This window comes from Marmota flaviventris, chromosome 17 (genome assembly GCF_047511675.1).
Source record: "Marmota flaviventris isolate mMarFla1 chromosome 17, mMarFla1.hap1, whole genome shotgun sequence".
Classification (NCBI taxonomy): domain Eukaryota; kingdom Metazoa; phylum Chordata; class Mammalia; order Rodentia; family Sciuridae; genus Marmota; species Marmota flaviventris.
In genome coordinates, this window is record NC_092514.1 from 39535345 (window position 1) to 39549437 (window position 14093).

At 44.9% G+C, this 14093-nt stretch overlaps 1 protein-coding gene across 3 annotated transcripts in view; it reads right to left on the reverse strand.

Moving 5' to 3' along the window:
* Window positions 1-2080: 2080 nt before the first annotated feature.
* The window catches only part of LOC139701370 (E3 ubiquitin-protein ligase rififylin), a 64145-nt gene continuing 52132 nt past the window's right edge, over window positions 2081-14093 (reverse strand). For all 3 annotated transcript variants that reach the window (XM_071603034.1, XM_071603035.1, XM_071603036.1), the window contains exons 3-7: window positions 12792-13193; window positions 9328-9411; window positions 8175-8385; window positions 6875-6898; window positions 2081-4190 (exon numbers count right to left, since the gene is read on the reverse strand). In XM_071603034.1, coding sequence (XP_071459135.1) covers window positions 4009-4190; window positions 6875-6898; window positions 8175-8385; window positions 9328-9411; window positions 12792-13193 — 903 coding nt within the window. In that variant the 3' untranslated portion in view covers window positions 2081-4008. The remainder of the gene's footprint in view (window positions 4191-6874; window positions 6899-8174; window positions 8386-9327; window positions 9412-12791; window positions 13194-14093) is intronic.

Here is a 14093-nt window from a genome sequence, read left to right on the forward strand (position 1 = left end):
CTTAGCAAGTTAACCATGTGAGCATCAATTCCTATAGAATGGGGAAATGCATTGCTCCTAAATCACAGGGTGGCTGTCAGTGACCTTAGATACTTGTCAGAACGTGGCACACAATATGTAGAGTTGGGAATGTCACCTTTGGTTTGTGTGGCCAGGAGGGCTTTTAACTGCAGAACCCACAACTATGCCTCTCCTTGCTCTGACTGCAGGCTCATCAGGATTCTGTGTGGTTATAGACTGGCTTCTGTCTCAGTCTTGCCACCTCATGAGAATGAGCTTTTTTTCCTTATTGCATTAGCAGGCTTGTTTGTCTACCTCCTGAATTGGGTTTACCCTTTTAAATATGTGAGCATCTGAACTTGTAAGATAGAGGGCCACACCCCCCTGCCCCATGTACTCAGCTAAGGTATGGGAGGCTGCCAGTCAGGCCGCTTACAGGCCAGCTTGGATCTAACCTTGGTTTCCACCTGGAAGGGTTAGGGAGGTGGTGCAGGTGCTGTCCTTGCTAGGGAAGGACACCTCGTGTTTTGGAACTGGCACCCTTCAGTCTGGCTTCAGTATTGGGACTAAGACACCCTAGTCTGTCCTATGGACACAAAGCTGCTCCTCTGAGCAATGGCCTACATAGATTTCCAGCCTCAGGCCAAGCAAGTGGGCAAGGACAGAACAAGGCTTCCCTCAGAGTTCTGCCAAAGGCACTGACTTTTCGTCCTCGGGGCAGCCTCCCAGCCACAAGCCATGATCTTAGCCACAAGCTCAGCCCTTGACCCTTCTCTGCCTTCCTGGATATCAGCTTCAATTTACCTTCATCAGTCTTTTGTATGTTTCCTTCCAGTCTTGGGTGCATCTTTTTCTTTGCTGCACAGATTAGACTGTATATACAATCTTATATCCTTTATTTCTACCTGACCCTAATCATCACCATGTTAAACCTCCCCAGGCCACTGGCCACCTGCCCCCTTTTCAGCTGTTCTTTACATGCTGCTGGCTGGCAACAGGTAGAAGTCACCACTGGGTACCGTCCACAGCACTGATAACCAAATGATGTGCCTCAGCCTCAAACCTTCCTCTGGGCCAGTCTCCCTCCTCTTCTGTCTTCAACCACAGGGCATGTACCCACATCATCCTACTCTCCCAAGGGCTGCACTCTCCTCCCGCTGGGCAGCTGGTCAGGAAAGAATGTGCAGGGCTATGCACACGCAGTCTACCCTTGAAGCTGGGCCCATCTTTTCTGAGCCATTTCAGCCATACCACGACTGTACCCAAAAGCTACCATACACCTGCCAGGGTAACCTGAAGACTTTTACTGGCTACACTGGCTGTCCCCGATTCCTTTCTACCTAGATCTTGAGTGCTTAGCAATACTAACTAGATTACTGTAAATATCTGAACTCATTTGGTGCTTCTTCACGTTTGGTCTAGGGATTCATCCTTTCCCTACCACAGCTTCTTCTCCTTTCCCAGCTGTTTTATGGCCTCTTCCACATACTGCTTCTGAGCAGGGATACTGACCAAGGTCCCATGGCCCAACATTTCCAAAAATAATCTCTCAAGAGCATACCCTTGTGCACATAGCCTTGGATTTACCTATAGTTTATCAGTTTGTCAATAATCTAGCAGACCTCTGGCATCCTCACACCAGATCCAACAGGCATCTATGTTGAAACTTTATTACAAAATTATAAAGCAGAGCTCTGTAACAAAAAATACACCTTTGGGTTTGCTTTAACACCCAAGTGAGTCTGAGAATCTTAATATAAGCCACTTGAAGTAACACATTCACATCCAGGAGATTTCAACAAATTTATACAATATATATTGAGCACTAATTCCTGTACAGCTTATTCTTATTAGTTTGGATCCAACTATTCCAAGGTATTATGAACCAGTCAGCTGTCCAAGTCTTTTAAAACAAGTCTCAACTGAAATCTCAGCAATCACAGCAAAATCCACAGACTAACTAGAGGAATTAGATGTTGCTGTGATAATTAAGACCAAGGATCCATGAGGGACAAAAGGGGAGGCTCAAGGATAAAAAAAGCAGGTTTTCTACCTGGGTTAAATATGAACTGGAATGGGATCTTAGAATTCCCAACTTTTATTTGGTGTAATAATAAAGACAATACAAAAACAAATCGGTTGTTTGACATCTTTTTTCCCCAATGGAAATCTTCACCAAAAGATGAGATTTAAAGGCAAGTTCTTATTTTTAAAACTGAGTGGCACCAGTTCCAATTCTTACTGAGGTCACCAACCAGCCACCAGTATATTTTTTTTCAGTTCCTATCTATCTAGGAGGAAAGTTGGGAGGTAGGGGAGATGAGGCCTCAGCAGAGAAAGGAGGGAGAGCCTTGAAGTTATTGCTAGATCTAACTGAGTTGCATACACACAGACCTGTTTCACAGTGGAATTGAGGAAACTGAATCAATCCCTTTGATAAACTGGTAGGCATTATAAACTACAGCACTAACTATTCAGCAGAAAGGTGAAAGGCAGAGTCTTGACAGGAAAATCTGATCCCAACTGTGGCGCAGATTATTCTGACTTGGTATAAGGTTGAGTCGAGTGGCCCAGAATAACATTGCCAACTACGCCTCTTAAGGTGTTTAGTGGTTGATGATAGAAAAACTTTCTAAGATAATAGGTCCCCTTAGAAGTTTTCCTCTGCCTTCCAGAATCACAATTGATTGGTTCTAGTCTCGGACCTCAGCTGCAGCATGTTGGGAGAGGGGAGATTCTGCCAAGGCCCTTGGGTATTTCGAGTGTGTTTTATCTGTTGGTAATGGGCGCACACAGTTCTGACAGCAGGTGTGTTCTGTGCTCTTTTGTGCTTATCCGGCTCATTCAGGGGTATAAAAACAGTAGGAGGGCTCAAAAACATTACCTACTCATTACATTGCCCTTCATAAATGGTTCAGAGAATGCTGTTCCCAAATCTACAGAATGAGAAAGGAAATTAAAGCAGGGACTTCCAGCTGTTTAGTCAGGTGCTCTTACATGTATTTTTCCAGGAACTTCATGAGAAGTCTGGCTAGAGGAGAACAACGTTCTTTGCCTGAATCTGTCTATGCCTTGGGTGAGACCAAGTTTAAAACCTCAGTGGGAAAGGGAGAGATTTCATTGAAATGGTTAACAGTCCTGTCTGTAGGAAGAGGATCAGAAGCCAAAGTTAAGAAGAAAGCCACTGCCTCCACCAAATGCGTCCCCTTCCTCATAATCTGAAGTTCAGAATGTTGCAAGGTCAAGCCCCAAAAGAGGAAGCAGTAGAGTATTCATGTACCATCCCTTGCACACACAGACTAGACTAGATTTCCCAGCTGTTTGGGAATCAGATGTTTTGTTGGCTCCCTAGATCAGGTTAGGAGATTGATAGCTCCCAATCCCAACCCTTAAGGAAGTGACTGCACAAATTGAAAATTTTCTATAACATTTTCCTATAGAATTTTATCACCAGAGGTAAGTTTACTGATCCAAATTCTGTCCTAAGTACCACTGTTGGTCTTAACCACATAAACTAACACATTTTTGGTCCAAAGAAACAAACGGATTTTAGGCAGTATAGCAAGAGACAGGTATGTTAAAGCACAGAAAGCCAGAGAGACCAGAAGTTTAAATCCAAATGTGCTGGGTCTAGGAGGACTTCTGACTGGTGGGATACAGGAGGAAGGGTGAAAATGTGTCTAGGTTCTCAGAGGAAGGAAGACATGGTCCAAGTTCTGGAAAGTCCTCTGTTCATCAGTTACTACCATCACCCAAGATCACTAATGCAGGCACTCACCCATGTGATTTGTACCAGTTCCCACTGGCCTCGGGGGCTCTGCCAGCCAAGAGGTACACCCCTATGGCAAGACAGACATGCCGAGGTATGACGTGGCATCTTTGCTTGCCCTGGTCTTGGGAACACTACAAAATTTCCTGTTAGCCTGCCCCTCTGCAAGCTGACCAACCCTGAGCCCAGATACCCTGGGCTATATCCCTGTAAGGCACTGAAGAAGCCGGTGCCAGCCCTTAGGACCGGAAGACGTGAACAGCTCGGATCACATACTGCCGGCAGATGGGACATTCATTCATGCGCTTGCCACATTTAGTACAGGTTACCATGTGGCCACACTCCAGCAGAACACAGTCAATGGGTGAGTCCATGCAGATCTTACACAGGTTCTCCTCCAGTCCAGACGGCATTGCTCCCCCTGTACAAACACACAGTGCAGGAAATGGGCAGAGGACAAAGTGAACCAGAGTATCCATTGTCTCAGATTGTCTCAGAAATTATTTCAGTGTGTTTGGGAAGTCAGAGGACAGAGGTGGGAGAAAATTGGCAAAATGAAATCCCCCAAATTCACACACTTCCCTCAAAATAGAGCTCCTTCCAGAAAACTTAGCAACTAATCCCAGTTGCTTGTTTAATCCATACCTCCTCCCAAGACTATAGATTTGAAGATAGTACTGTGGAAAAAATACATCCAGAGCATGGAAACTAGGACAAAGTCCTCAAAGCTTAAAAGAAATTAGATAAGCCGGGCTCGGTGGCACATGCCTGTAATCCCATTAGCTCAGGAGGCTGAGATAGGAGGATCACAAATTCAAAGCCAGCCTCAGCAAAAGTGAGGCACTAAGCAACTCAGTGAGATGCTGTCTCTAAATAAAATGCAAAACAGGTCTAGGGATGTGACTCAGTGGTCAAGTGACTCTGAGTTCAATCCCTGGTATCCCCCACCCAGATCCCCCCACCCCGCAAAATGAGACAACTGAGGGTGTAATATGGTGAGTGAGGGGTACTTGGACTCATTATCCCCTGAGGTAGAATATGCAGAAAAGACAAAACTGGTTCAGGAAGTTTAGACATAAGCAGAACTGTAATGAATGGTGCATTAGGAACCATGAGGCTTACCTATAAACACATTCCCAATTTAAGGAAGTTAAAGATCATGGGGGCCTCCTGTGCTATCCCATAAACTAGTTTTCTGAGAATTCCTGATGCAGGAGCTCAGCGGTTTACCACTCCCCACTCTGTGCCAGTCCCACAAAATTTTTTCTGGCCCCCTGACTGCTATTCACATTGTATTCTATTTTTGGTTTGCCTACTTATCAGTCTCCCCCCAGGAGACTTAAGTAGATTTAATTTAACATACTCAATTTCCACAATCATATACTTAGCATTTGCTATGTGCTGAGGCTTCGTATTCATCTTTGAAACCCCAAATCACAAGTCACTCAGTAGATATTCTCGAAATGTCTTATAATAAATGTCTCCCAAGGGAATCGAAGAAGCTCACCTTGACCAAATGTCTAATGTGCAACAGGCTCCAAAGAACTTTGCATGTATTAACCCACTGAATCCTCACAGGAACTATGAAGTAGGTAAACTTATTTTTCTCATTTTATACATAAGGCAACTGAGGCTAGAGTTAAGTGACTGCCCAAGAGCACACAGCTACTAAGTGGACGAGCCAAGATTCAAACCCAGGTGGGCGGGTCCCACAGCTGCTCATTGGCAGTACAGCCTTCTGGATAAGTGCTCTGTGGGTAGAGACTACTGAGACAGTATTAATTGCCCAGTGCACAGAGTTCTCAGCAAATGCTAACTGCCTTGTGCCAGTGGTAGGATATGGTAAGCATGACCAGTATCCTAGTTCAGCTGCATAAACAAAAAAATCTTCATGTTCAAAACTCCAGCTATTTCTAGCATGTCTTAAACTGCACCTGAACTGGGTCACCATAAACAGAGAAGTAGTTTCATACCAGTCATTGCTATATGGGGCTTCACCATTCCACAGGGGCAGTCTCTCAATCTATTGCTTCTAAAGTTTCTTTTTCTCTTCTCTGAACAAGTCATAAAGTCAAGAAAGACCTCCCCTAGGAGGAGGTGGGTAGCTGTGAATGGGAGTAAAACCTATTTACTTCTCTTGAGGGGCTGTTGCCCTAACAGGGAAGGTTTGGAAGGCCTACAAATCTCAAGATCTACAGGATCACTTTGTAGAACTTCAGTTACTTTTTCCTTTTTTCAGGAGCAACAATAAATTCATCAACCCAGTCCTCAGCATTCTCCCAGGGAACAGGGGAAAAAAGGCAGGCACCAAGTGAGGGACGAACCCAGCCTCCAGACAGTTTCAGGAAACAGAAAAGCTCAACTCCCTGCTCCATTCTGAGCAAAAGGCCATTTTACTAATTAACAAATTTGGACAGTGCTCTGAAAAAGGTTTAAAATGCTTTGCAGACCACAACACTACTTTGAGACTGTTTACTTGGGAAGGAACTCACAACCCTAGACCTTGAGGCTTTCAAAATGATGTAACACAGTTTAGAATACTTCCTGGATTGTCAAGAGTGTATCCTGGAGCTGTACCCACTGGTGGACCTCAACACACCGGTGGGTTACAGCAGTTGAGATGGGAGATGCACCTTGTGCTCAGAGAGCAAAATCCAGGTGATTCCTATCCTGATTTTTCCACAGCAGCTCTGACTACTGCCCAGCCCCGTACAAATAGTCCTTCAGTTCACCACCCTTTCTCTTTGGTTGGTACCAGAAGCTGGTACACATCTCAAGTGACTTTCCCACCTAGACCACAAATGAGTGGAAACACAGAATTAGGAAAAAACAAAATGAGCAGGACTTGTGGCAAAAAGGCAGCCCAGAGCTGTGAAGATCAATCTGCCCCTGGGCACGCTGCCACTCTGCTTTCTTCCCAGAGGACAGGAGGATGAGCATTTCTAAAGATGTTGAGAAACCCCAGTGAATTTCCACACACCCTCTCTTTGGAAACCCATATGCTCATAATTTTTAAGAATGTCAAAAGGGATTAGGGTTGAAGATGGGAGGAGGACAGAATCAGGAGGAACCTAAGCCCATTTCCAAAAAGAAACAACTACATACCGTTTTGGTCCTCAGCACCACACACTGAAAAGGAAAGAGAAAGATGTCTAAATATGTGATGGTGTGATGGCACAAGGGAAGTCGCCCACCACCCTCATGTCATTTCTGACTCTGGCCACTTCCCTGCTGGGAACCAGGCCTGTCAAAAGTCTGCACAGACACTTGCCCTCCTCCTTCACTGCATGCTGAGAACTCCCACAGAGCTCCTGCTGGTGCATCTGCTCTACTTTTAGAAGAAGGTCCTCCATTAGTCTGCAGGAACAAAACCACCTGAAGGACACTCTAAATATGCCACATCCTTTCCTATTGCCTTTGAATTCAGCATTCAAGTAAAAAAAAAAAGAAAAAGAAAAAAAAAAAAAAGAATGAAGAATCTGGCTGTTTCATTCAGTCATGGGTTCTGGATAAAGTTCTCACATGCAGTCATTATTCCACTCCCCAGGTCCTTGCAACTCTAGGGAGACTTGAGAGAATCTCAGAGAAAACTGAGACACCATGTCAGTAGGTCTCAGTCTGCAACCAGGTGAGTACTTGGATGTCTCAACTCTGATGAATTTTTGCCATTTAAATTTATTAGAAGAGAGCCTGACATCTGGCTTCAACCACTGTTATGCAAGGAATCAAATAAAGCTCTGTAGGAACTGTATCAGCTGGGAATGGGAAGGAAGGTGAGGGTTTGGTGGTGAAAAATTTGGGGGAAATATTGACTTCAAAACAGCCAAACACCTTTTTCTTCTGTAGGTAGGTATTAAAAAAATACCTACCATGAAATCAGTGTGGCATTAAATATTTCCCCAGACTCAACCACATACTAAGATATTGTACTGGATAACTCCTGAAAATGATGTCAAATGCTTTGGGAAATGAACAAAAGGTATGGCCCAAGTGCTGGCAGAACAGATATGTTCTCCCACTGTGGTTGCTGAGATTCACTTCCTAATCTCCCAAATATGCATGTGTTGCTGGAGTAGGGGTGAGTATGGAGGAGGCGGCGTATGGCAGGAAAGGCATGGGCTTAGACTAGAAAATCCTCCATTCAAACCTGAGCTCCACAATAAGAGGGTAATGCCAATAATCCCCCTCCCTGCTCAGGTTGCTTTGAGGATGAAACAAGTGTGTACAATATGAACCAAGTCTTGGCACTTAACCACAAGTGACAGCTATGATTAGATGGTACAAATATAAGTGGCCTTCCTCCTCAGCTTAAAAGCATGCAACTGAATCAGGTCATGCCATCATGTTTTGGGATGATAGCAAACACCCTAGAGCTCTGTGTAGCTGCCACCCAGACAGCCCTCACCCAAGTGCTGGAGTCCTTTCTGATCCTTGTACAGCCGTGTCACTCTCTCCATCAGCTCCCACTTCTCACAGCAGCCCTTGTAGTTGACGAAGTTGCGAGCCAGGATCTCTTTCAGCTGCCGCACCGTCAGGCCTTCAATGTCTTCCAGGTGGGTCAGGTCAGACAGAGAGGCCCGCCGGCCTGGGACAAAGCTGTCTTCAGAGTCAATGGACTGAAATGGCAAAGATGAGATGAGGGGGTTCAGCTCTTGCTTCCTCCGAGCACCTTTCTTCAAGGACCCCAACTCACTCATTGCACTGCATTTTGGTGATGGACCTCAAGAAGAGTAGGAACAACAGAGACAAAGGAATGCCTGGCATGGGCCTTTGCACTGCAAACTGGACTAGAGTCTCTTCCTGACTCACAGATCTGTGCCCAGGTGCAGGTAGCCACAAAACAACCATCAAGTATAACATATACAGGGAGCACGGTCTTGAGTCAGATGGCCCTAATTCTGACCTGACCCCTCTGCTATCTAAATGTTAAATAATTCCTGGCAAGCTGCTTCTCTCCTCTGGGCCTGTATGCCCCTCCACAAAGTAGATAAAGCAGTGCTACCATACAAGGTTCCTATGAAGATCAAATGTGGCAGTGCATGAAACCCCCAAGCTTGGTGCTCGCCTGTCTCTCTGCCTGGGAGAGTACTGCTTGCCTCTGGAAGAGGCCATACACATCCTCAATCATGGTTCTTGGCCCTGACAGCTGTGCTGTCTGGACTGGCCTTGGCCTTAACTCCTCATTATCTGACCCTCTTCTCCTGACAATGGCTACTGTGTGAGAACGCAAAAGAAAAGAACAACTAGGTTTTTACAGTAGCACCCATAGCCTACCCTCTGGCAGCTCTTAGAAAGTCAAAAGACCGGGAACATAATGGGCCACAAGGCTCCAGTCTCCACTGTGACCTCATCCCTGCTTACTCACACACTGACAGCACCAAAGATTCATATGGAATGCTAGCACTAAACTCCCCTGAGAACAAAACCTCAGGACCATCATATCACAGATTGGTTTCTTCTCTCTCCACCTCGGAGTCGGCTAAGAGGCTCCTAAGAGCATCCCAAGAATACCAGTGAAAGAGCAAAGGCAAAGGTGCAGACCGGAGTAGAGGCCCCACCTGGGTCTCATCCTCGGTAGGTGCTCTGGCTGTGCTCTCCAGGTAGACAGGCTCCTCTTGGTCCTGAGACACATGGCCATTGGCCTGTGGGGAAGAGAAAGGTGCCATCACATCCACAGAGATGTCCAGGAAATTTGCATAGCATGAGACTCTTTCCAGCTCACATGTCCAAAATGTATTCCCATATCCCCCGGAGACCAAACTTCCCACAACAGTGTCACAAATGCCTGTTCTCTACACCAAACCTGTCAGAGAAAACTATACAGATTTCAGTAGACACACAGCTGCCCTCCAGAATAAGAATGTATTAGTGAATTCTACCCACGACCAAGATGGCAATGGCCCCCACTCACAATTTACTATCAGCCTGAACATAATCACTGTGTCCATCCCACTGCTGAACTGCTCTCTCCCTACCACCAAGTTTGCTCCTGACACTGATCCAAAATTTCCCTCTCCACAACTTTCACCCAATGCCCCTTGTTCTGTCCCTCAGAACAATGGCCACTGTTTTTCCAAACGGCTCATACAATCTCTTCCTCCTTCATTCTGAATCTCCCTGGCTTCCTCAATGGAACCTGAGGGAATAGTCCCTAGATCCTCACCACTCTAGTCCTTGTCTCCAGCCTGGTCACTGCTCTCACATCTTCAAAATGTGCTTCAACCAGCAGGGCACACTAAGAGTGTCTCAAAACCTGTTCAAACATCGTTTAATGAATCTACAAATCTACCAACCTAAGACTACAGAAGACAAATGCCTAGGCTTGCAGAGTTTCATAATACTCAGAATTCTAGCTTCCCAAAAAGAGCCTCCTAGGTGCTACTCTAGGGGAGGGTTTGCCAAACAGTAGTTACAGCTCTGAGCTTTCTGTTCCATCACTATTTATACCACAAATCCCTAACTAGATCCTCTTCACTCCCTGCTGCTTCCAGGAAATGTGTCTGGTATGAGCTCAGAGCCTTTCAACCAGACCCTCAGAGTACCAACAAAGGGATAACTTGGGAAACCAAATTCACCCACTGGCCTAGCCACTCATCAAAAGAGTCAAACTACTGTGGAAATGAAAACAAAGACAATATGCCAGTGACGACAAGAACATACATGTGTATAGGGATGAATCCCAAACAACATCTACAGCTCCAGTTTTCTTTTTTTGGAACTGAATTCAGGGGCACTTGGCCACTGAGCCACATTACCAGTCCTACTTTGTGTTTTATTTAGAGACAGGGTCTCACTGAGTTGCTTAGCACCTTACTAAGTTGCTGAGGCTAGCTTTGAACTTCGATCCTCCTGCCTCAGCCACTGCATTTACAGGTGTGTGCTACCATGCCTGGCTACATCTCCAGCTCTCTTAACTTATGTAGACATGGTGTCCATCATTCTCTTGAGTCTTTCAGAGTCTAGCCTGTTCCTTGGTGGACAGCTTTTGTATGTCCTTTGTTTCCTAGAAAGAGAAACTGGACCTCATACCACAAAGCATGCTCCTGTATTGCCAGTTTGCCCACAGGCTAAATCAAAATCCACGGCTCATATCTGTCCACTGTTTATTGCAGACTTTTCCTTTCCTAGCAACTGTCACTACGGCACTAAATGTAAAGGACAGAACCCTAGTGGAGCAAATAATATGAGAAGATTTGCATTCTGAGCACAGCTCACTTGTAGACTCAACTAATAGCCTTGCATAGGGTGCCTAACTTGGCCATGCCTGTCTGCCCTGATTGCTAAATGTAGAATGTAGACTTCATCAGGACAAGGAAAGTGAGTTGACACTCAGGTCCTCTGGAAAAGTACTCAATAACAACCAGCATGCAGTTGTGACCTGTGGATGCCATCTGGAAATTTCTAGTTAATAACAAAAACCTTATAATATTTCATTTAAAAAATCTACCAAAGTAACTAACTCTGGGGATTTGTTCAGTGGTTGAGTGCCCCTGGGTTTCAATTCCTGATATCAAAAAATAATAATAAAATAAAATTTTAAAAAATAAATAAATAGAAATCCACCTGAAGCTGGGTGTAGTGGTGCCACCTGTAATTCCAGCCACTCAAGAGGCTGAGACATGAGGACCTGAAGTTCAAAGCCAGTCTCAGCAACCTAGTGAGGCCCTAAGCAACTCAGCAAGACCCTGTCTCAAAATAAAAAATAAAAAATGTTGGAGATGTGGCTCAGTGGTTAAATACCCATGGGTTCAATCCCCAGTATCTCCCCACCCTCGCTAAAAAAATAATTCCTCAAGTTCCTCTCCTTGTTTCCCTTAAACAGAGAGAAGTGCTCCAAAACTTGAGCAAAAAGAGGAACATATTGCAAGAGGTGAAACCTGTCTAGCATACCAAGAGCTTTGGAAAGAGTTAAAGTCCAGCTGGGGAGAAAAACATGCTCAAGCCAACTAGAGAGTTAAATGATTTTACTGCAGTAAAATTATGCGATCACATTGGCCTTTATGCCTCAGTGCCTGTCAAGAGCTGAATAAGAGTGCCCAGTCCTGGCAAAGGAGGTGATCATAACAAGAGGCAACTTTATGTCACATGTGAGAAAGGACAGTGCTAGCACCATACCAGCCCTGAAGCTCAAAGCTCTTTAGACATGGTATCACACTACTCAAGCCTTCCTCCATCCTGGCAAAATCAAAAGGAGATTGGGATTGCTGATCCCATGTCATTGTTGCAAGTTTTTCCAAGGTGACCAAGGAGTCAGGAACAAAAGTGGATAGGGGGCTGGGGGATACTTCAGTGATAGAGTGCATGCTTAGCAAACACAAGACCCTAGGTTCAATACCTAGCAATCCCCAGCCAAAAAAAAAAAGAATGTGGAAGCCAGATTTAAGTTCTGATTTCCCACTGCCCATATAGATATCAGGGTCACTAAAGTACTTCTGTAGATCTGTGTGACACCACTGCTCCTGACACTAGGATTAATTAAGTCGACTGGCTGCACTAGAATCCAAGAATTGGTCTATCCTCCTCTCTCTTTCAGGGGCTGGTTGAGGATAGAGATCACTCATTTCTGCACTCCCCATGCCCAGCTCACAGTTCAGTCAATATGCTACCCTTAACTTACCATTTCCAGGCCCATGAGATAAGGACACCACAGTGACCAGGAAAGTAGCAAGGAAACTCCTCCTTCCCTGCTTAGAGTCCTTTTCTCCTATATGCCTTGTGATGGTTACCAAGGAATGAGTCCCCAATCTGGCTATAGAAGACCATAGGTAAATTGGAGCGCAAATATGAATAGAACTAAATTTACAGAGCTAATGGTGAACTAATGAATAGTTCTTCAAAATATCTGTGGAACAATGAGTTTTTAAAATGTCTGACTAGGATAATATCTATTAAAAACAAAAACCACAAAACATGGTGCCATGCACATCATCCCTGAAGAAACCCCAAACACAAGTCTGATGTCCAGAAATCAATATTTCCTGCATCAGTAAGCAGAGAGGCAGGACCATACACGGGCTCATACCTGCTGACTTTCCTGAGGAGGAACAGAGGTGGCTTGTGCAGGTGAAGAAGGGAGGCTGGGTGAGGTAGGAGGTACTGTGCTGGCATGAGGCTGGGTCAGGAAGGCCTGCTGCTCAGGAAAGTCCGGGGACAAGGTTGGGACATGAGTCCTGTCCTCCTCGGAGATTACAGGCTGCTGGCCAAGCACCAAGAATACCAGCTCTTCTTTCTCCCGGCACATTTCAGTAGAGATGTCATGGAGGCTGAGGTAGTCCCTCAGGTCCTTCACCTTCATCTTCATGAGCTCTTCCCGCTGAAAGGCTGTGGCTCGGAACCGTTGGCAGAGAAGGCAGAGGCGGGGCCCATTCCCCTCTTGGCTTGAACAGGTCATGCAGAAATTTTTCTTACAGTCCAAACAGGTCTGCTGCTTAGAGCAAGAGGCAGAGGAAAATGTGTTAGCCTGAGGCAACAAGACAAATCTGGCAGGACCACCACACCTGGCAGGATCCTTCAAGTCACTTTGTTACAAGCTGTCTCCTATATCCAAGGGCACAAGCTACTTTGCAGAACCCAGATGAAAAGCCACTCAAAGATACCTGTATATATCTATGTATTCATGTACAGGACACTTGGCATTTAGAATTTTATTTAAAGCTTCTCAATTAGTTTTACTGACAGGGTACCTGAAGCTATTAATTAAAACTACCACCTTTGGAATTCAAATACTCTGCATTTTTATTAAACCTCCTTCCCCATTTTTCATGATTATCACCTTGGGTATATAACTTTGTCTCTCTGGCACTTAGTTTCCACATCTATAAAATGGGGTAATATCAGTACTTATTGCATTTAAGTATATCTGATATGTAATGAGTTCCCAATAAGTGCTAGTGATTTTAGTTATTATCTCTAGGAAATACTGGCTAATGATAAAAGCCAGGATTCAAGTCCTAAACTGTCATTCTTTCTACTTTATTGCTAAGGAAAGAAGGTAAATGTGTGAAAGTTAAGGTGGCAGGTGTTGCTACTGTTAATTAGTATTAATTCAATTTATGGAGGTGCTATTATGTGCTAGAGCTATACCTAGCTTGTCATTGAATTCTCAAAGCACCCCGAAAAGTACGTATCAGGGTTCTTTCCTGATTTGCAAAGCAACAAGAAGGGAAACTGAGTATTCTGTTCAAGGTCAGGCAGGAAAAGCAGAGCTGAGGTTCACAGTTGAGGTCTGAGTCCAGTGCCCATGATTATGCCCCTCTCACCCTGCCCTGCTGCCACACTCAGAATCATCCAAACAGCCAGCAGTACTGAGTCATGAGCCTGGCTT